This window comes from Erpetoichthys calabaricus, chromosome 13 (assembly GCF_900747795.2).
Source record: "Erpetoichthys calabaricus chromosome 13, fErpCal1.3, whole genome shotgun sequence".
Lineage (NCBI taxonomy): Eukaryota > Metazoa > Chordata > Cladistia > Polypteriformes > Polypteridae > Erpetoichthys > Erpetoichthys calabaricus.
Window position 1 is genome coordinate 14,636,706 of NC_041406.2, and position 24,350 is coordinate 14,661,055.

The window sequence follows — 24,350 nt, forward strand, 5'->3', positions numbered from 1 at the left end:
CCCTGTAGGTTGATCATCTTCATTTCCATCAAACGATGTGCCATCCTTTCGTTCCTAACACATTACCAGTCCATATCCGTAGAGATAGCCAGCATGACTTTTTTCCCCATTGAGATCTGATATGTTTTCCTAAGTGTGCCTTTAATTATTTTGAGCAGTTTGGCTATGGTTAATTTTAGGGTTGGCGGAGGGCTTATCTGACTCAAATCAATAAAAGAGGTGACAAAATCCTGCAATCCACTTGCCTGTGCAGCAGAGCTACTGAATCGCGGAGCTGTGGAGGTCTGCAGCTGGACCCATCTGACATGTAGACGCGCTAAACGAGGAGTTTCTTTACTGAGAGAGCTCCCTCTAATGGTCTCTGGTGTTCCTGCAGTACTGAGCCCAAGCTCACTCATAAAGATCCACAGCAATTCAGACTCAACAATGGCCCCCTCTTACATGACGTAGTTTCATCGTCCTACACAGGTCACTTACTGTCAAGTGTCAGAGTCACTTCTGAGGGGGTGGACTGTGAGTGATATAATTATCAATAGATATGCAGAAATAAAATAAAGAGGTACCTTTTTTTTCCAATGATGGGCAGAAGTTGGTATTGCAGGCTTGAGACATCACCGGCTTTAAATGAAGGAGACATCCTGAGGATGGTCTACCGAAAGCCAAGCATTGCACAGAGCGAGCTTGAACACCACCTCCGCAGGTCACTGTGCACTGTGAAAGAAACACAGGATTAATAGTTTATTTCCTCCATATGTTGTAATCAATGTCTGTCCGTTTTTATTGTAAGCAGACAGTAACACAATAGAGACATTAATAATAATTTAAAATAAGCCATCCCCAAACCTAGAATAAATGTCAAGAAGGCCAAAACTTAACTCTACACCTAGCCATAGGACAGCCACTCCACTGCCATGCTACATGTCTCCCATTCAAATTTCTTCCTTCTGCCAGTTGACCCCTTACTGTAGTCGTCCCATCTAAGTGAGACTTGATCGGGGCAAGATGACCAGTAGATGAAGTTACCTGAAGGAGCAGGCTAAATTGTACACCGGGGAATGGGCAGACGTCGAAACATCAGGAGAGCAAACATGAAGCTAAACATCAGGGCAGGCAAGTAATATGAGGATGTGATCAAGGCTTCAGGCCTCCAACTATGAGGCTGTTGGTTCAAATCCCACTACTCACTACTACTGTGTCATCATTAGCGAGTCATCTCATTAAAGACATGTAATGGTGTCTGAAACGCTGCAAGTTGTCTTAGATTAAGGCACCAAATATAGTACTAGGGTGTTGTACCATGTTAGCCATTATGAATGTAGTAAGAATCAAGCAAACTGACACTTTTTATTGGCTCCAAATATGTAAATGAACCAAATATTTGAAGCAGAATAGTTAAAAAGAGAAGGACAAGCTGTCTGGTCACCTTTCCTTAACACATCATGAAACGAGTATTTCTTTTTTTTCCAGTTTCAGAAGTTCAGATTATTCCCGGGAGCACAGTTGCCTTAATAAATTCAAAATTAAAGAAGTTTGGAAACACCAGATCTTTTCCTAGAGTTATCTATCGTGGCAGACTGAGTAACTGGGCAAGAAAATTTGTAAAATCAGCACTTGTGAAGATTCGTAAAAGGAGTGCTAATGTTTGCAATGTGCCACCTGTTGGAATGACAAATGCAATGCATTTTACCACCAGAGCCATCTGTGTTTGTCATCTGTTGGAACGACAAATACAATCCATTTTATCACTACAAATGTCTATGATGCACCATCTGTGGGAAAGACAAATGTCATGTTTTTTATCAATACAAATATTTGTGATGCTCCATATATTGGAATGATGCATGCAATGCATTTTAGCACTAGAACTGTCTGTGATGCGTCATCTGTTGGAATGACAAATGTAATGCATTTTATCACCAGAGCCATCTGTGTTTGTCATCTGTTGGAACAACAAATACAATCCATTTTATCACTACAAATGTCTATGATGCACCATCTGTTGGAAAGACAAATGTCATGTTTTTTATCAATACAAATATTTGTGATGCTCCATATATTGGAATGATGCATGCAATGCATTTTAGCACTAGAACTGTCTGTGATGCGTCATCTGTTGGAATGACAAATGCAATGCATTTTATCACCAGAGGCATCTGTGTTTGTCATCTGTTGGAATGAGAAATACAATCCATTTTATCACTACAAATGTCTATGATGCACCATCTGTTGGAAAGACAAATGTCATGTTTTTTATCAATACAAATGTTTGTGATGCTCCATATGTTGGAATGATGCATGCAATGCATTTTAGCACTAGAACTGTCTGTGATGCGTCATCTGTTGGAATGACAAATGCAATGCATTTTATCACCAGAGGCATCTGTGTTTGTTATCTGTTGGAATGAGAAATACAATCCATTTTATCACTACAAATGTCTATGATGCACCATCTGTTGGAAAGACAAATGTCATGTTTTTTATCAATACAAATGTTTGTGATGGGCGGCACGGTGGCGCAGTGGTAGCGCTGCTGCCTCGCAGTTAGGAGACCTGGGTTTGCTTCCCGGGTCCTCCCTGCATGGAGTTTGCATGTTCTCCCCGTGTCTGCGTGGGTTTCCTCCGGGCGCTCCGGTTTCCTCCCACAGTCCAAAGACATGCAGGTTAGGTGGATTGGCGATTCTAAATTGGCCCTAGTGTGTGCTTGGTGTGTGTGGGTGTGTTTGTGTGTGTCCTGCGGTGGGTTGGCACCCTGCCCAGGATTGGTTCCTGCCTTGTGCCCTGTATTGGCTGGGATTGGCTCCAGCAGACCCCCGTGACCCTGTGTTCGGGTTCAGCGGGTTGGAAAATGGATGGATGGATGTTTGTGATGCTCCATATATTGGAATGATGCATGCAATGCATTTTAGCACTACAACTGTCTGTGATGCGTCATCTGTTGGAATGATAAATGCAATGCATTTTATCACCAGAGCCATCTGTGTTTGTCATCTGTTGGAACAACAAATACAATCCATTTTATCACTACAAACGTCTATGATGCACCATCTGTTGGAAAGGCAAATGTCATGTTTTTTATCGATACAAATGTTTGTGATGCTCCATATATTGGAATGATGCATGCACTGCATTTTAGCACTAGAACTGTCTGTGATGTGTCATCTGTTGGAGTGATAAATGCAATGCATTTTATCACTACAAATGTTTGTGATGCGCCATCTGTTGAAATGAGCATTAATTTTTTTTTTGACTACTTTTTTCCTTACCCAGTGCAATGAGCCAAATGACTAAGCTAAGTGACCATTCATTCTGTTTTTTCACAAAGTCATCCTATCCTCATACTGCACTCATTATAAAGAAAAATGTTGCTCTCTTAGGTTTATTAAAGTTTACGCCAAGCATTTACACTGGCAGCAGTATCTGGCGAATCCCATTTAGGCGTGGTTGACAGATTCTGATGACCTGTGGAGAGGTGGTCCCCTTTGGTGTCCAGATTGCATGCCCCTTCGATAGTGCAAACTGCGCCCCTTTGTACAAACACCACCTCCTTGGTGTACTGAGCAAGCATACTTTTACTTTCAGAAACGATGCCCACTCAGTATCATCATACTACATATAATCCGGAACACCTTCAGAAACACAAATGTGGCTTCTTTGTGTACATACCACAGACATTATTATCATACTTCTAAGACCTCTACCATTAAATAAACTTAAATTAGACTTATGAACTAAACATCCCTATTAGTTTATTGTTTTTGAGTGAGCAAAGCAAGCAAGTTCTTATCCCAATGAAGAATATAAAAAATTCATATTTCCATGTCACAAATGGCATTGATAGCTTAGGTCCAGCATCAGGACATTTTCTTTAAGACACTGTGACAAATAGCTGGGGCTCTTACCTGGCTGGGATGCCTTCGTAAAGGAAAGACCTGGAGGAACAGATATGCCCAGGGCACTGCCACCCCCAGAGTACTAGATGGCAGCCCCCTTGGGTTGCAGTGGTACCTGCAAAGCTCCATGAAAATTGGAGTTTGGCACAGCCCTGTTGGGTTCCATGGGGGTTGCCAAGGGAGTGCCGCTGAAGCCTACTTTTGTCGGGTTTCCTCCCCACCTGGGAGTGCTTCTAGACCTCGCTAACTAGCCACCTGGAGTACTCCCTGGTGCAGCATTCGGGGAACCAGACTCGAAAACAAGAGGAACGAAGCTGGCTGGCAGAAGGAGTGAGAAAGAGGGACCGAGACAGAGAGAAGAAAACCAGAATGTGCTGGATGTAATTGTGCTTAGTACCGTGCTGAGCAGGTGGGAAACAAAAAAGGCAAGCGTTTCCCACAGCCAAAAGTACTAGGGTGTTGTACCATGTTAGCCATTATGAATGTAGTGAAAAGTCAAGCAAAATGAACACCTTTTATTGGCTAGCTAAAAAGATTACAATATGCATCTCGCCTGAAGAAGGGACCTGACTTGCCTCGAAAGCTTGCATATTGTAATCTTTATAGTTAGCCAATAAAAGGTGTCATTTTACTTGACTTTTTACCACAGCCAAAATAAAGCCTGTGTGTTGCTGGACCGGTGACTAGTGCTGTCTGTGTGTGTCAGGTGTTTGGGGAGAAGGTGCACCCCCGGTGGCCACAACAACAAAAAAAAAAAACCAGTAGAAGGTAGCTTTGTATTTAACGAAAACCTAAAAATCATGCGGAAAGTGTTATTCCTGTAGACGAGCTGAAGTCCAGTCACTAGAGGTCCGCTTGCTCAAGTACTGAAAAGGCTGTGTGGAGAAATCAAGTCACATGACGGTCCATATATTACAACTTAAAAGAATGTGTTGGCTTAACTGACTGTTGACATCATAGAAAATGATCTTTTCACATATTATATATATTATATAAGATACTGTATATATTTAATATACAGTACTAATACATCTCCAGTAAATCGGGGAAAAACGTATTTTATTGAGATATCAATTCTCATAAGTCATGCTTGGTGAGCGAAAGGATCTTTTATTATTTTTTTTGTCTATTTAGTGTAGTAGTGACAGCAGAGTGACAATGGAGGGCCACCTTACCTGAGACCATGGAGAGGTGTACCAGTTGGCTAAACTACTGCTGGGAAGCTGAGGTGCGGCTGGCCTGGGGCAGGCAGAAAGGTCACATTCCTTCTCGAGGTCTATAGACGGCTTCGGGATATGCTGACATTTTTTTGCCGCAAGCTCTTTATATTTTCCTTCGTCGTCCTTTTCAGCACATTTCAGGAGCCTCTTCTGAAACCCTTTACCACAAGTTACAGAGCACTGCAGAGAGAAAAAGTTAACATCAAAATGAGAAAGAAACATAACATTATGCTACTCTGTCAATGTCAGTTTGTAGAGGAGAACCTAAAGAACTGTGGCTTCAAATGTGAGCAGCAAGAACAGCAGTGATCTGTCACAGTGGCAAGGCTAGGGAGCAACCTAGATATAAAGGCCATCGAAAGCCTGCAGCTCTGCACAGCCATTTTCATTTTTGTACTGATGGCTGGGCAAGCAAATCCTCGTCAGGATAGCAAGCCTCCTAAACTGTCAATGAGAAAGAGCGCTGATGCTTATGAACCTCACACGCTGGCGCTGAACTTCACTCGGCCGGGACGCCTTTATGCTAGGAGGACTGGGGGAGACAGAGCGTACGCAGAGCATTACCTACCCCAGAGTGCCAGGTGGCAGCACCCACTGGGTTGCAGCAGTGCCTTGGACTCCTGCAGGGCGTTTGGTGTAGCACTGTTGGGTTCTGTGGGCACTTCCAGGTATGGCCAGATTTAGGTCAACGAGTACCTGGAGTACTTCCGGGTGCCTTATAAAAGGAGCCAGCAGGCACTTCTCCGGGAGCCAAAGTCGGGAGGAAGTGGGCAATGTTTGCTGGAGGAGGAGTGGAGGCGAAGAAAGAGAAAGAAAGAAGTAAAGCGTGTTTGTGACTGTGCTGTACACGTGGGAAACACAGGAAGGCGTTTCCCACAGGAAAAAGAGAAAAATAAAAAACGTGTGAATTGAACTTGTGTCCCGTGTCTGTCTGTCACGGGGACGGGGTGGCTGATGTGACCCCCTGGTGGTCCACAATATACATTGCATCCGGAAAGTATTTACAGCGCATCACTTTTTCCACATTTTGTTATGTTACAACCTTATTCCAAAATGGATTAAATTCATTTTTTTTCTACACACACAACACCCCATAATGACAACGTGAAAAAAGTTTACTTGAGATTTTTGCAAATTTATTAAAAATAAAAAAATTGAGAAAGCACATGTACATAAGTATTCACAGCCTTTGCCATTAAGCTCAAAATTGAGCTCAGGTTCATCCTGTTTCCCCTGATCATCCTTGAGATGTTTCTTCAGCTTCATTGGAGTCCACCTGTGGTAAATTCAGTTGATTGGACATGATTTGGAAAGGCACACACCTGTCTATATAAGGTTCCACAGTTGACAGTTCATGTCATAGCACAAACCAAGCATGAAGTCAAAGGAATTGTCTGTAGACCTCCGAAACAGGATTGTCTCGAGGCACAAATCTGGGGAAGGTTACAGAAAAATTTCTGCTGCTTTGAAGGTCCCAATGAGCACAGTGGCCTCCATCATCCGTAAGTGGAAGAAGTTCGAAACCACCGGGACTCTTCCTAGAGCTGGCCGGCCATCTAAACTGAGCAATCGGGGAAGAAGGGCCTTAGTCAGGGAGGTGTCCAAGAACCCAATGGTCACTCTGTCAGAACTCCAGAGGTCCTCTGTGGAGAGAGGAGAACCTTCCAGAAGGACAACCATCTCTGCAGCAATCCACCAATCAGGCCTGTATTGTAAAGTGGCCAGACGGAAGACACTCCTTAGTAAAAGGTACATGGCAGCCCACCTGGTGTTTGCCAAAAAGCACCTGAAGGACTCTCAGACCATGAGAAAGAAAATTCTCTGGTCAAATGAGACAAAGATTGAACTCTTTGGTGTGAATGCCAGGCGTCACGTTTGGAGGAAACCAGGCACCATCCCTACAGTGAAGCATGGTGGTGGCAGCATCATGCTGTGGGGATGTTTTTCAGCGAATGGGACTGGGAGACTAGTGACGATAAAGGGAAAGATGACTGCAGCAATGTACAGATACATCCTGGATGAAAACCTGCTCCAGAGCGCTCTTGTCCTCAGACTGGGGCGACGGTTAATCTTTCAGCAGGACAACGACCCTAAGCACACAGCCAAGATATCAAAGGAGTGGCTTCAGGACAACTCTGTGAATGTCCTTGAGTGGCTCAGCCAGAGCCCAGACTTGAATCCGATTGAACATCTCTGGAGAGATCTTAAAATGGCTGTGCACCGACGCTTCTCATCCAACCTGATGGAGCTTGAGAGGTGCTGCAAAGAGGAATGGGCGAAACTGGCCAAGGATAGATGTGCCAAGCATGTGGCATCATATTCAAAAAGACTTGAGGCTGGAATTGCTGCCAAAGGGGCATCGACAAAGTATTGAGCAAAGGCTGTGAATACTTATGTACATGGGATTTCTGTTTTTTTATTTTTAATAAATTTGCAAAAACCTCAAGTAAACTTTTTTCACGTTGTCATTATGGGGTGTTGTGCGCAGAATTCTGAGGAAAAAATGAATTGAATCCATTTTGGAATAAGGCTGTAACATAACAAAATGTGGGAAAAGTGATGCGCTGGGAATACTTTCCTGTTGCACTGTACATACACTACCAGTCCAAAGTTTTAGAATACCTCCGTTTTTCCAATTTTTCTTCAAATTTAATCAGTTGAAATGCAATGAATGACCTAAAATGGTGAAAAGGTGAGCAGTAAATTGCCAGAGGTTTAACTTTAAAGTTTAGGTTTAGCAATATCTGAAACAAAAAGGAAATTTCAGAATATTCCAAACAGGCCTTTTTCAGGGAACGACTAATAGGTTACAACCTACAGATGTTCTGCAGCAGTTCAAGTAAATGGAGCCTTGCAAATTAATTAGGGCGGATGTCGACTTTTGTCGACAGGAGGGGTTGAGAGCGAATGTCGACAAAAGTTGACATCCTGCGATAGAGGGCGACAATCAGCTGTTAATGGTGAAAAAACTCACTGTCACGTCACAGGCATTCCCTCTCTGCTTGGAGGAATGTTAAACTCGTTGACTCGGCATGTAATCCTTGCGTGGGTGTGAGTTGCAAAATGTAAACAAATGTAAACAAAGGCAAGATGGCATCGACGTCTCAAGAGGGAGCAAAGCGGGTGCAGAAAAGAAAATACTCAGCAGACGATGTTTTGCGCATTATCGCTTAGTCGGTCTCTGATTTTTCAGAATCAGATTTTATTGACAGTGATGAGGAGATCGAGCAAGAGAGTGAGGAGCCGGCATCAGCTGATCGAACACCAGCCGATGCCGCACCAACGGCAAGGTTCGCGTGGAAGGAATACCCAGACACTGATCCGTGGGAGCCAAACTGGCTACCGGACCTCACAAGACGGCATGGCTTTATGTTGGACACGATAGATTACCAGCCGCTGGACTACTTCAGGCTAGTCTCTCCTGATGCCGCTTTTCAGCTACTTTGTCAGACGAGACAAACAGGTATGCCGAGCAATTTTTTGAATCGCGGGATGCGCTTGCTCCGTATTCTCGTTTTTCAAAGTGGAAACCCACAACAAAAGACGAGACCAGTGCAACACGTATTGTAAGCAGTGTAACGTAGCAATGCATGCAATTGACTGCTTTGAGCGATATCATACTTTGCAGGACTTTGCTTTGTAACATGTACAGTATGTGAAATCATATAGTATGCAGGCTCATACAACATGCAAAACAGTAACATTTGTCAGAAATAAATATTTTTTGCTGATTTGATATGTTAAACAATTGCTTTGTGTTCTTTTTTAAAAAAAGTTAGTTTTTAGAAACATATTCAGCCCTGGGAGAAAAGAAACCAAAATAAAAATTAGCCCTAAAAGAGTTAAAGCAAACAATTTGCACAGGTGTCCCAACTTCTGTCGATTACTTACAACCCCTCTGTCTGTCTTAAAGCAGAGTTGGAACAGACTAAAATTAAAATTTTAATTACCCCTTGGGGACAAATAAAGTATCCTCTATCTACCATATATACTTGTTTTTAGGTTCTCCCGAGGTTAAGTCGGGGCTTGACTTTACCGTATAATTTACAGTATTTTATAATGTAGGTCGTATAAGACGAATGTGGAAAATTGACGCTATTGGTCCAAGAGATTACGATATGCTAACGCCCACGATATGGGACAGTAACCACGGAACACACGGCTTTTTCTTCCATGTATTGTGCCTACGTGACCACACGGTAATACTCGAACTATTCTGAAGCAACGTTTGCAGTGTATTGTGTTTTTTGTATCTCATACCCTCATACACCTTTATCGTAAGAGCATCCCTTATCTACGATGGAGCGTTCGGTCAGAAGAAAATATGAAGCTGGTTTTAAATTAAAAGTCGTTGAAGTGGCGAAAGAAATTGGTAACTGTGCTGCTGCAACAAAATTCGATGTGTCCGAGAAACTGGTGCGAGATTGGAGGAGGCAAGAAGATGTAAAAAAAAAGAAAAAATTAATTATCGTATTTTTGAACGGGCGTATAAGTCAGTGTCTGATTTAAATCTGATCGATTTTTTGGGTTTCAAGACCCGACGTATATGCGAGTACAGGTGCTGGTCATAAAATTAGAATATCATGACAAAGTTGATTTATTTCAGTAATTCCATTCAAAAAGTGAAACTTGTATATTAGATTCATTCATTACACACAGACTGATGTATTTCAAATGTTTATTTCTTTTAATGTTGATGATTATAACTGACAACTAATGAAAGTCCCAAATTCAGTATCTCGGAAAATTAGAATATCAATTAAGACCAATGCAAAAAAAGGATTTTTAGAAATGTTGGCCAACTGAAAGGTATGAACATGAAAAGTATGAGTATGTACAGCACTCAATATTTAGTTAGGGTTCCTTTGGCCTGGATTACTGCAGCAATGCGGCGTGGCATGGAGTCGATCAGTCTGTGGCACTGCTCAGGTGTTATGAGAGCCCATGTTGCTCTGATAGTGGCCTTCAGCTCTTCTGAATTGTTGGGTCTGGCGTATTGCATCTTCCTCTTCACAATACCCCATAGATTGTCTATGGGGTTAAGGTCAGGCGAGTTTGCTGGCCAATCAAGAACAGGGATACCATGGTCTTTAAACCAGGTACTGGTAGCTTTGGTACTGTGTGCAGGTGCCAGGTCCTGCTGGAAAATGAAATCTGCATGACCATAAAGTTCGTCAGCAGCTGGAAGCATGAAGTGCTCTAAAACTTCCTGGTAGACGGCTGCGTTGACCTTGGACCTCAGAAAACACAATGAACCAACACCAGCAGATGACATGGCACCCCAAACCATCACTGACTGTGGAAATTTTACATTGGACCTCACGCAACGTGAATTCTGTGCCTCTCTTCCTCCAGACCCTGGGACCTTGATTTCCAAAGAAAATGCAAAATTTACTTCCATCAGAGAACATAACTTTGGACCACTCAGCAGCAGTCCAAAGGCGAGACGCTTCTGACGCTGTCTCTTGTTCAAGAGTGGCTTGACACAAGGAATGCAACAGCTGAAACCCATGTCTTGCATACGTCTGTGTGTGGTGGTTCTTGAAGCACTGACTCCAGCTGCAGTCCACTCTTTGTGAATCTCCCCCACATTTTTGAATGGGTTTTGTTTCACAATCCTCTCCAGGGTGCGGTTATCCCTATTGCTTGTCCACTTTTTTCTACCACATCTTGTCCTTCCCTTTGCCTCTCTATTAATGTGCTTGGACACAGAGCTCTGTGAACAGCCAGCCTCTTTAGCAATGACCTTTTGTGTGTTGCCCTCCTTGTGCAAGGTGTCAATGGTCGTCTTTTGGACAACTGTCAAGTCAGCAGTCTTCCCCATGATTGTGTAGCCTACAGAACTCGACTGAGAGACCATTTAAAGGCTTTTGAGTTAATTAGCTGATTAGAGTGTGGCACCAGGTGTCTTCAATATTGAACCTTTTCACAATATTCTAATTTTCCGAGATACTGAATTTGGGACTTTCATTAGTTGTCAGTTATAATCATCAAAATTAAAAGAAATAAACATTTGAAATACATCAGTCTGTGTGTAATGAATGAATCTAATATACAAGTTTCACTTTTTGAATGGAATTACTGAAATAAATCAACTTTGTCATGGTATTCTAATTTTATGACCAGCACCTGTATATATATCTAACATCCCAGCCAGCAGAAGTGAGCAATTAAGGAGTATCCTAATACCGTTTGCACAGGGCACAATGTGGCTGAATAATGACATATTAATTAAATTTCATGTTAATAACAATTCAGCTGATATTTAAAAATGGCACCTCGCTTTAAATCACAGTGTGGAAACATATTCAATTATATGATCACTACGTAAAATGATTCTCATGGATCACTCATTACACCTGTTTTTCCATTCAAGACGTAAAAAGTTGCATTTTGCAAAGTACAGTTCTGGAGACTTTTAATACAACATCATATTAATCGATTAAAAATCAGAATATGCACAAGCAGACCCCTAAATCCCACGATACTGTAAACAGGGTTTATGAAGCATAAACCAACGCCTTACACGGCAGCCATTCAGACGCAGCAGACAAGGGATGACATTGTCAGTGCTTAACGTAGCTGTTAATTAAATTACTCCCTTGCAGATGCTCTTCAGATTTACCGTATAATTTATAATTACATTAAGAAGTTGGAACAGGAATTCTCACTTTATAATTTAGTGGTTATGTATGTAAATTAATCAGATGCCCCAAGGCTTTCTCAATGTTGGACTTGGCGATTAATTAAATAAAACAGAAATTGTGCTGTGGTAACAAATGACCTCCCTGAACAAGACACATTTATGAAATAATGAAGGATATTAAAAAATGAACCTCCGATATGTAATTAGCTGTCAATCAGATTAATAAAAAGTGGGCCTTATGGCAGTTCAGATTCTTCATCTTCATCAGCATGACATGTGAAGTCATTAAGGGCATAAAACTGATTTGCGCTCTTTTACTGGAGGGAAATCTGCATCACTATTGATAATAAAATAATGATAAAATATTACAATAAAATGTTATTTTCTTTGACTTTTTGCTCTAGCCCCTTTGAATAAGTTACTGTTGAAGTGCACACTCTTACTTCAGTTTTTATAACGCAAACTTACCTTAAATACAAAACACAGAAGCAATCTGTTCAAGTTTAAAATGAAGGATGCCTGATGTTGTAATTAATTATTTAATGTGATTTCATCAGATGCCTAGCTGAAGTCTGGAAAGAAACTGGAAAAGAAAGACTCCTCCACCCAGAAAAAGACTCTTTGGAACTATGTGGTTTTCTGCATTAACTACTTGTAAAATGTGATCTGAGCGCAAGTGCAGACAAACACAATATGCTGACACTAACGACACACAAGCACTTCTCATATTTCATGTCTCTACTGAACACACCCATACAATATTCACAGTGGGCTGTGGAAAAAGAATCATTGAAAAACTGTCCAAACCTCCTTTGGCAGCCATAACCTCATATACGCACTTCTGGTAGCAGCAGATCAGACCTGCACAACGTTCAGGAGGAACAGCTTCAGCCCAACCATATTCTTAGGACACCTGGGGTGAACAGCTCTCTTCGGCTCATTACACAGCAGCGCTATTGGGTTCAGGTCTGGAAAAACTCCGAAAGGTGGATTTTCTTATTTTGAAGCCATTCTTTAGAAAAATTACTTGACCTGCGGCATCACCCAACTTCTACTGAGCTTTAGCTGGCGGACAGCCACCATGATATTATGTACAACACTTTGATAAACCTGAAAATTAATTTGCTTCTCGATGATGGCAACCTGTCTAAACCCAGAGGCAGCAAAGCGGAAGAAAAGAAAGAAAGAAATCTAATTTATAGTGCCTTTCACATCTATCTATCTATCTATCTATCTATCTATCTATCTATCTATCTATCTATCTATCTATCTATCTATCTATCTATCTATCTATCTATCTATCTATCTATCTATCTATCTATCTATCTATCTATCTATCTATCTATCTATCTATTGATCGTGCATTTCACATCTCTAACTTATTTGGGAGTCTATCTATCTATTATCACAAGCATACACATAGGAGACAGTTTAAGGGCTTTGGTGATCTAGGGGGTGGTACTATTTGATAACAGTCTCTCTTTATCCTCCTTCTACAGACAGGAAGACTGACAGTTCTTCTCTCTTGAAGTCACTTCTGGAGTCCACCTACATGGACTTTAAGAGTCTAGATCTCAGAAGCCAAAGCCTGAATGATCGTTGTGATATCTTTCTGTTCAGTCATATTGTATTCCCTTGAGAATCCTGCCGACTATGCCACCATAAGAACAAGACAAACAAGGTCAGAGTGTTGGGGCATCTTTTGGCAAACCCTGCATAATTGAATGATCTTTAAATCAAAAGAAATGTGTGCAAAATGCAAAAAAAAAACAGTCTTATCGGACACGGGTCTGTTTTGTCAACTGGCAAAGATGGTGTTGCTTCCAATTATGATGTAATCAGACAAGAAAAGGTAGGCACAGGTGGGTGGACACCAGAAGTGATGTCAAGGAAGAAGAGAAGTCAGTCTTCCAGTCTGCAGAAGGAGCAACACCTCCTGGATCAGCAGAGAGTTACCATCACAAAAGCCCTCAAACTATCTATAATTCTATCTAATTCATAGTGCCATTCACATACGAGGGCAATCCCAAAAGTAAGGCCTCCAAAGCGATGGGGACGTAGAGAAACTGTTCGTATGGCTGTTGGCCACACTGTTGTGATTGATGCTTCCTCCACTCCCAAACAAGCATGTGCAGCTTCGCTGGGATGCTCAATCTTGACTTGGCAGTCCTTGAAAATGGAGCTCCCGTTGAACGCTACCGCCAAGTGTGAAGTTCGCGCAGGAGACCGTCAATTTCCGACGACACATTCACGAAGGTTGAGGAAAACATGCGTAAAGATCGGCGGTTGGAACTTCATCACCCACCCTATAGTCCAGACTTGGCACCCAGTGACTACCACCTGTTCCCTAAGTTGAAAGAACATTTGTCCGGAAGTCGATTCTGCTCCGACGAAGAGGTGAAAAATGAGGTTCAACGCTTCCTGAAGGACATGGCGGCGAACTGGTATGACATGGGCATTCTAAAACTATCACAGCGTCTACAAAAATGCATCAACCGAAATGGTGATTATGTAGAAAAACAAATAAGTCTTTAACCTTTAAAATGATGTAAATATTATAGAAAATAAACGATTGTTTGTATTTCTAAAAAAATAGGAGACCTTACATTTGGGATTGCCCTCGTACTTATCTGTATATTATTTAGTGCCTTTCATATCTATCTATCTATCTATCTATTAGAAATCTAATTTATAGTGCCTTTCACATCTATCTATCTATCTATCTATCTATCTATCTATCTATCTATCTATCTATCTATCTATCTATCTATCTATCTATCTATCTATCTATCTATCTATCTATCTATCTATCTATCTATCTATCTATCTATCTATCTATCTATCTATCTATCTATCTATCTATCTATCTATCTGAGTTAAGTTAGGTGGCCATTCTAAACTGGCCCACTTTCTAAGAGTTTATGAATGTTCCCCATTCAGGATTAAGTTTCTGCCATTTTGTCCAGGCACTGCACCATGAACCAAAAAGACGTTATTCATTTTCAGCATAGGACTAATTTTCCTATCATGGCTGGGAGTAAAGACATTGTTTGTGGTGACACAACCTAGATCTGCACAATGCAAAGAATGGCACACTCACCATTGGGGACACCTCTTTGGTCTCCTAGATGCCCCACATCCACGACTAAAACACACATTTAGAAGTGTAAGGAGACAACGGCACTGAGGATGATGAGAGTGGCAGCAGTGAACAGAAAGAAAGATGAAAACTATGAAAATGAGAGAGAAGAAAACACACGAAGGAAACAATAACCTACCTCTTGCCAGGTGGAGACAAACCACTGGACTTTTTTGTGCTTCTGGCAACGTTTCAGAAAGCAGCTTTCTTGTGATTTAGGCTTATCCTCTGTTATGCAAGAACTGTCTGGAAGGATTTGTGGCTTTGGAGACGGGTTTGTGCTCTTACACACCACTGTTCTCTTCTTCTGCCCTTTGCCACATTTACGGGAGCACTGCGTAAAGAGAAATCATTTTAAACAGAGTTATTATTAGGAAGACAACGGCTGATGATTCAACAATGCAATAAGATGAAGGTCTCAGTTTGGCTATTTGTTCAGAAATTAAGTTTAAGACCCAGCCAAGGGGTGGCGCCATGACACTACATATCAGGCTCTTGTACATACAGCAGTATACCAGGCTGTTATCATTTACATAATTTTGCATAATTACATAGTAGTGTTGTATTTTACTTTAAGCTGACTCCTAAATGTTCTTACGTGCGATTTAATAAATCAAATGTGTAGCTTGGACTGTGGTGTCTCCTGAGACAACATATAAATAACTGCACTGAATGGGAATCAGACGTGGAGTAAACGCTAGCACTTGTTTCACATGGTATATGCATCTAATGTAAGAGTAGCAATCTGTTCTTCTAACATGGCCCATTTCTGCTGGAGCCGTGAATGCCGTTGTGTTACTTTTGTACGTAGTTGCCATGTTGGTGGCATGATGGCTGTTGGCGCTGCCTCACCTATCAGGGCATTGCACTTGAATCCTGGCTGTTATCAGTGTGTGGAGTTTCCATGATTTCCTCAGGCCTGTGTGAGTTTCCCTTTTGGTAGCCCAACTTTCTTTCAATATTTCTAAACACGTATGTTTTAGATTAATCTGCAATTTCAAATTTGCCCTTTGTGTGTTATGTTTGATGCATTTTTTAATTTTTAGTACCTTTATGAGGAGTGTTTTGTTAATGACTATATAACTAAACTGGAGTTTTTGAAATCAAGGAATTAGATTTTGGTACCTTAACCCTAACCCTAACCCTACTCCAACAAACATTTTATGAGAAAAATAAATGAATTAGGACATATTTCAAACAGGAATAAAATCCAAAACATCAAATAATACAAGAAGTTTGCATCAATAACAAAATTTAATAAAAACAACATTTATAAACTTAGAAATAAATTTAGAAACCATAAGGAATTCCAAACACTAACAGACAATTCTGTATATTACAAGAGCCCAATATGTTACAACTTTAAAAGTTGCAGTGTGAAAAATACTTTCTAGAAAAGATTAATATATTACAAGTTATAAAAATGTATAAAGAAACAAAAAAAATAAATAAATATGATTGGTCCAGGAGGAAGCCCCACCTGAAGGTATCAAACACAAGTACCGTAAACACCATTCTGATCGCTGAAGCAACACAATACAGTCGCTAAAGCAAACCAGGAGACAAGTTAACAGTAAAAGAGAATTTAACAAAGAATCTAAACATATTTAGAGAATACTAAATAAAAAAAGACAAAGAAATAAAGGAGAAAAGCAAGCAAAATTAATAGTAGGGGGGAGAATACACAATGGGAGATCTGGAAATTGAGAGTACACCTTATGAGAAGGATTTAGGAGTCATAGAGGACTCTAAGCTATCGACTTCACGACAGTGTTCAGAAGCCATTAAGAAGGCTAACAGGATAGATAGATAGATAGATAGATAGATAGATAGATAGATAGATAGATAGATAGATAGATAGATAGATAGATAGATAGATAGATAGATAGATAGATAGATAGATAGATAGATAGATAGATAGATAGATAGATAGATAGATAGATAGATAGATAGATAGATTCTTTATTAATCATAAGGGGAAATTCACATACTCCAGCAGCAGCATATTGATACAAAAACAATATTAAATTAAAGAGTAATAAAAATGCAGGTATAACAGACAATAACTTTGAATAATGTTAACGTTTACCCCCCCTGGTGGAATTGAAGAGTCGCATAGTGTGGGGGAGGATCGTTCTCCTCAGTCTGTCAGTGGAGCAGGACGGTGACAGCAGTCTGTCTCTGAAGCTACTCCTCTGTCTGGAGATGATCCTGTTTAGTGGATGCATTGGATTCTCCATAATTGATAGGAGCCTTTTGAGTGCCCGTCGCTCTGCCACGGATGTTAAACTGTCCAGATCCGTGCCTACAATAGAGCCTGCTTTCCTCACCAGTTTGTCCAGGCATGTCAGGTTATATAGCGCCTTGATGTGTGGAGTACAAGTCACAGGAGGTTCTGCTCAACCTTTATAACACACTGGTGAGGCCTCATCTGGAGTACTGTGTGCATTTTGGGTCCCAAGGCTACAAAAAGGACACAACAGCACTAGAAAAGGTCCAGAGAAGAGCAACTAGGCTGATTCCAGGGCTACAGGGGATGAGTTATGAGGAAAAATTAAAAGAGCTGAGCCTTTACAGTTTAAAAAAAGAAGATTAAGAGGTGACCAGACTGAAGTGTTTCCAGTGGATCGAGACAGTGACTTTAAAATGAATTCATCAAGAACACAGGGACACAATGGGAAACTAGTTAAGGGGAAATTTTTCATAAAAATTAGGAAATTTTTCTTCACACAGAGAACAACAGACACTTACAATAAGTGACGAAGTAGTGTGGTGCTTTAATGTTTACCTAACCAAGCCCAAGACCCCCAATGTCTTTAGGACTGACACAAGACATGAAGTTTATGGTGAGGAAGATGGAGCATCAGACCAGCTTGGCAAAGGGGGGCTGCACTTGGACTTACATGAGCCTATAAGCCACCCACTGCAGGAAGGCCATCAACTGACTAAACAAAGCAACTGGGGCATGAGTTGTACCTGAGCGCTCTCATTGGTAACTGGCCAGGAAGGGACTGGAAAATTAATTTGATTGGTCTAAAAGTGTGGCTGTTTATGATTGGTTGTGAATCGGAGGGCCAGTTTGTGCTGTGACACCCCATTAGTTTAAGAATGGTATAAAGTTGGTCACCTTGCCCTTACGTCTCTATCTCACCATCTGGCCATGAAGAAAAGACTATGATGAAGATACTTTAAGCTCTGTAGCCATACTGAGAGAGGCATGTGACCTGTTTTATTACTCCATTTCAATGGCCATGTGGTCGGAAAGCAAGCTGGACTGAAGATAAGCTGAGATCCACCTATGAACACCAGATAGATAGATAGATAGATAGATAGATAGATAGATAGATAGATAGATAGATAGATAGATAGATAGATAGATAGATAGATAGATAGATAGATAGATAGATAGATAGATAGATAGATAGATAGATAGATAGATAGATAGATAGATAGATAGATAGATAGATAGATAGATAGATAGATAGATAGATACTTTATTAATCCCAATGGGAAATTCAGATGCACTGCTACTTAGGCTGTGAGGGTATGGTATGCCAATATTCATAAAGTATTCTGATTCCTTAATATTATTGGGCATTTTATCAGTAATACATCATTAAATGTGTAGTCTAACTCCTGCCTGTTTCTTTATTCTGTCAAATTCCCTGAGGTTACACATGTAGATGGGAAGGGAGGAGGAAGTGCTGAAGTACCTGATAACAGAGTGATAAGTATAAGGGATATGTCCTAAACCTTCTCCTGTTATCTCTGCAGAGCAGCCGCAGGAAACCCTGTCTGACTCAACGCTGATGACGTCACTTCCAGTTCAGGCATCCAGCATGATGCCACTTCTGGTTCGGGCGCCCAGAAAAACTTCCAGTTCTGTCACATTGGCCGACATCAGAAGAACGTCACTTCCGGTTCCCCTATCTTACTTCCGGTTCCTACACATCACTTCCGGTGTGATCCCTCAAAGCCGCCATCTTTGCAAACCTTCAGCAGTTCAATTCTGAACATCTGAACATCTCTTGTTCAAAATCAACCCATTGCAGCCAGAGATAATATACGGGTGGCTGCCCCAAACCTTTTCAAGTGTGTCGAGTTTGATCATTTTGCAACAGTTAAAATTAGTCACTGAACACACCTAAGCCCAGGTTTATACTTCATGTGAAGTGACGCATGCTGCAGCGGACACTCCTGCTACGCAAGCGTTTTACTGTTTATACTTGCACGCGTACTTTACATAAATCTGGAAGAATCCACCAGGTGGCAATGCGAGATATCATCACGGTGAGAACAGGTTTAGCTTTGCTGTGTTGTGAATAGCCTGGAACACCGATGACACCTTACCGCAATATCTCTGAAAAGGATGTTTAATGATTAAATCCATCAGTCCAGGGATTTGTCCATTTCAGCAAGCATTGGGCACGAGGCAGAAACAATCCCTACATGAGACATTAGCTTATCACATGGTGAATACAAGCACTCTCACACACTAGCGTCATTTTAGTGTCACCAAATCTGCATATCTTTGGAAGGAAACTGGAGCACATGGTGGAAACCCAGCAGGAAAACATGCAAACTCCAGGCAGGGAATACCAGTGACGTGACTCCCTGCAAGACAGTAGTGCTACCGCTCCGCCACCGTGTCACCCCCATGTGTGCAATTATTAACAGTATTCATTATTTAAACGAAATGAACGTTTTATCTGTAAAATGTAACAACATACTTTAATGCATTTCATCATGAAAGTGATATCAAGTATAAATCTAAGAATTCTAAATGTGCAGAGAGTTGGAATATCATACATTTAATGTGTTCTGTGTGGCGATCTATTGCTGCTTGCCACTGCTGTCAGGTCAGGAGGAAGCCCAAGAAGCTTGTAGGGATTAACTGGGATGACATCTACGACGGTCTGCTTTAATGATAACGTAAACTATGAGGTTAAAGTGGACATTTCGAGATTTAAGCTGAAATTTCCACTTTAATCACAAAATAGACCTTTTCACTGTGTCCTTAACTTCTTTCTCTGTGGCTCAAATACACTGCTGTACATTTTGATGCTGTTGTGAAGTTGCAATAAAAAAGACAGCACAGAAGATGGTATGTGAGACTTTTAAAATGTGTCGTGTCATTACGATCGGGAATATGCGACGCTTGAATACAAAAGCACCACGGATGCATCTGTATGTCGGCATTTTGCTCCACCACATCGAACCATTCGTCAAACATCAAACATACTAGGATCTGCATAGCGGCTCTCTGTCACATGTAGATAGTAAACAGAGACTCTGACGTCACGTTCCTACTTTCATCACACGGCGCCCCCTGACTTTTTGCTGGTACTGCAACTCTCGCACGCGTCGCGTTAATTTTTGAGGACCTGCTCGGAGAACGCATCAAATGAACGCTGGGCATGCCATGATGTGTGCGTACGAGTTCTGGGCGTGAAGTATAAACGAGACCCAAGTGTTAAGCCACGACAACATCATCAGACTTGTTTATCCTTCTCAGTCCTAAGAGCTATTGATATCTTTTTTAAAACAATCCTTTACTCATCCCTCCATTTACTGAACTTGCAGGGCCACAAGGAGATGGAACCTCACCAAGCAGCACTGGGCATGAGGCAAGAACTAATTTTGGCAGGAAAAAAATATCATTTTTTTTTTAATTAACTTTTTTAAAAAATTCAAAAAATAAGATGGATGTCACAAAACTAAGATGCTAATTTAAAGATTGTTATTAAAAAATATAAATTTTTAAAGGGACATATCATCATTGTGCAGTTAAATTATTACTAAAGCAGTAACGGCACACTGCATGATAACTTCTTTCATCGGCATCTTTTTGCATTAAAACTGATTAAGTCAGTGTTTGTGTTACACTTACATTAGTATCCATCCATTATCCAACCCGCTATATCCTAACTACAGGGTCACAGGGGTCTGCCGGAGCCAATACCAGCCAACACAGGGTGCAAGGCAGGAAACAAACTCCGGGCAGGGTGCCAGCCCACCGCACAATTACTTAGTACGTTTTCCTTAATTCTTCACTTAAGCTGGCACTTAAGTCTTCAATCTTAAATTGATTGGCAGAGTGGTGGCTCTGAGGCTAGGGATCTGCGTTGGCAATCAGAAGGTTGCCGGTTCGAATCCTGTAAATGCCAATAGGGACTCTTCTCTGTTGGGCCCTTGAGGCCCTTAACCTGCAATTGATGATCGCTTTGAGTAGTGAGAAAAGCGCTATATAAATGCAAATAATTATTATTATTAATCTGCCTCAGGAATGATTTAAGATATTTAAAGGTAGAGGAAGTGCCGGCGAAGGTGGTAAGGATGAGAACGGTGCCCGTATGCATGTGCCGCATGGCCGCTCTGCTGCCCGCTGCCGAGAGTTGATTCTAGAATAACATAAAAATAAAAAGAGGAATAACCTTGGAGAGTCAATCATCACCCCGAAGGCGGATAGCAGACATCACGCAGTATATGTGTACCAAATTTCAGGTCAACAGGTCAAACAGTTTGCGAGCCACAGGTGATTTAAAATCCTGGACAGACAAACGGATAGTCATGGTAGCATATTATATAAGAAGATTAGAACTTTATTTAAATTAAACTTTAAATAAAAAGTACTCATAGGAAATCTTATTTAAATAAAAATACATAAATAATGAATTCTAGCTAAGCTGCACACACTAAGAGGCTTATTTTATTATATTCCTTTCTTTTGAAGCAAATTTGAAATTAAAAGCAAAGCGCGATTAAAAACAGCTGCGACTGGTAATCTCGCCGTGGAGTTTCATTTTACAGCTTGGGCTTGCGGCACGTGTGCCTGTAGGACCGAATCGAGACGACAAGCGGAGATCGAATGTAACACCTAGAAAACACGAGGCCACGACATGCAGACAAGATTAGGAAAATGTCATGTGAATCAGCAAAATGTCCAAAAATAAATAAATAAATAAGTGTTCTATAAAATGTTTAAACATTTGTTTTGCATTTGTGCTTTTTTGATTGGGCTGGCAGAACCACAAAGCATGTTAGAATTACAGGATGGAAAACATGAAACTTTTCTTCTTCTTTTTGTTTATAGCAGTTCAAAATTGTGAGCAATCATTTCTGATCTTGTGATAGCTATTAGAAGACGCCATAACTATTGTGTACGTGTATAAGTACAGGGGGTTAGCTCGATACAATACAACAGGACAATAGTAGTAGTACAAGTAGAGCGCAAAATGCAAGAGTAGACGATGTCACAGAAGAGGATTCCAATTTGCTCAGAGTCATAGGGTGGCGTGCAGGTAAAATTGGCAAATAAATCCACTTAAAATGAAACTACAACACAATAAAGTGGGCAGAAAGTAAAGAGTCCTGAATCCTTTCTGAATCCACTGTCCATTCAATCCATTGTTTTGAGTGTTACAGATTTTTAAGCCACAGGCTCCTAGCACTTCATGCAGTCAGCGCCCTGCCAAGGTGACCCGCCAGTCTGCATGGCCACTCTGTTAAGATCTGCCTGCTTGTCCTTCAGAGGCGGCCATCTGCTCAGTCACTGACCGAGCCAAACAGTGGGACTGCAACTTGTGCGCGCATCGCATTAATTTCTGAGGATGATCTCAGAGGTCGCGTCATACGAACACTGGGAACGCAAGGCAGCCATGATGCGTGCGCGTATGCATTCTGAGCGTGAAGTATAAACGGGGCCCTGGACAGTCAAGGCTGGGGGGCTGTCAAAAGGCAGGTCCTGTTAAAGCCCATTGCGGCACTACTTGTGTGATTTTGGACTATGCAGAAATAAATTGTATTTTATTGTGTATTGTATATACAATATATCTTCTTCTTCTTCTTCTTTTGGCTGCTCCCGTTAGGGGTTGCCACAGCAGATCATCTTCTTCCATATCTTTCTGTCCTCTGCCTCTTGTTGTGTTACACCCATCACCTGCATGTCCTCTCTCACCACATCCATAAACCTTCTCTTTGGCCTTCCTCTTTTCCTCTTCCCTGGCAGCTCTATCCTTAGCACCCTTCTCCCAGTATACCCAGCATCTCTCCTCTGCACATGTCTAAACCAACACAATCTCGCCTCTCTGACTTTGTCTCAAAACTGTCCCACCTGAGCTGACCCTCTAATGTCCTCATTTCTAATCCTGTTCATCCTCATCACACCCAATGCAAATCTTAGCATCTTTAACTCTGCCACCTCCAGCTCTGTCTCCTGCTTTTTGGTCAGTGCCACCATCTCCAACCCATATAACATAGCTGGTCTCACTATCATCCTGTAGACCTTCTCTTTCACTCTTGCTGATACCTGTCTGTCACAAATCACTCCTGACACTCTTCTCCACCCATTCCACCCTGCCTGCTCTCTCTTCTTCATCTCTCTTCTACAATCCACGTTACTCTGTACTGTTGATCCCAAGTATTTAAACTCATCGACCTTCACCAACTCCCTGCATCCTCACCATTCCACTGACCTCCCTCTCATTTACACACATGCATTCTGTCTTGGTGGTCCTAATGACCTTCAATTCTCTCCTCTCTAGAGCATATCTCCACCTCTCCAGGGTCTCCTCAACCTGCTCCCTACTATCACTACAGATCACAATGTCATCCGCCAACATCATAGTCCACGGGGACTCCTGTCTAATCTCATCTGTCAACCTGTCCATCACCATTGCAAACAAGAAAGGGCTCAGAGTCGATCCCTGATGTAATCCCACCTCCACCTTGAATGCATCCATCACTCCTACCGCAGACCTCACCACGGTCACACTTCCCTCGTACATATCCTATACAACTCTTACGTACTTCTCTGCCACTCCCGACTACCTCATACAATACCACATCTCCTCTCAAGGTACCCTGTCATATGATTTCTCCAGGTCCACAAAGACGCAATGCAACTCCTTCTGGCCTTCTCTAAACTTCTCCATCAACATCCTCAGGGCAAACATCTCATCTGTGGTGCTCTTTCTTGGCATGAAACCACACTGCTGCTCACTAATCATCACCTCACTTCTTAACCGAGCTTCCGCTACTCTTTCCCATAACTTCATGCTGTGGCTCATCAATTTTATCCCCCTGTAGTTACTGCAGTCCTGCACATCCCCCTTATTCTTAAATATCGGCACCAGTACACTTCTTCTCCACTCCTCAGGCATCCTCTCATTTTCCAAGATTCCATTAAACAATCTGGTTAATAACTCCACTGCCACCTCTCCCAAACACCTCCATGCTTCCATAGGTATGTCATCTGGACCTGCAGCCTTTCCATTTTTAATCCTCTTCATAGCTGTCCTTACTTCCTCCTTGCTAATCCATTGCACTTCCTGATTCACTATTTCCACATCATTCATCAGCCTCTCAAAGTACTCCTTCCATCTGCTCAACACGCTCTCCTAGCTTGTGAGTATGTTTCCATCTTTATCCTTTATCACCCTAACCTGCTGCACATC

General features: G+C 41.5%; 1 protein-coding gene and 1 long non-coding RNA gene across 4 annotated transcripts in view; one reads left to right on the forward strand and one right to left on the reverse strand.

Annotated features, from left to right (window-relative positions):
- LOC127530050 (uncharacterized) overlaps positions 1-24,350 on the forward strand; it is a 451,280-nt gene that overhangs the window by 25,383 nt on the left and 401,547 nt on the right. The window lies entirely within an intron of this gene.
- LOC114663997 (A disintegrin and metalloproteinase with thrombospondin motifs 16) overlaps positions 1-24,350 on the reverse strand; it is a 301,817-nt gene that overhangs the window by 4,309 nt on the left and 273,158 nt on the right. For all 3 annotated transcript variants that reach the window (XM_051935635.1, XM_051935634.1, XM_051935636.1), the window contains 3 exons: positions 15,035-15,229; positions 5,066-5,290; positions 564-711 (listed from right to left, as the gene is read on the reverse strand). In XM_051935635.1, coding sequence (XP_051791595.1) covers positions 564-711; positions 5,066-5,290; positions 15,035-15,229 — 568 coding nt within the window. The remainder of the gene's footprint in view (positions 1-563; positions 712-5,065; positions 5,291-15,034; positions 15,230-24,350) is intronic.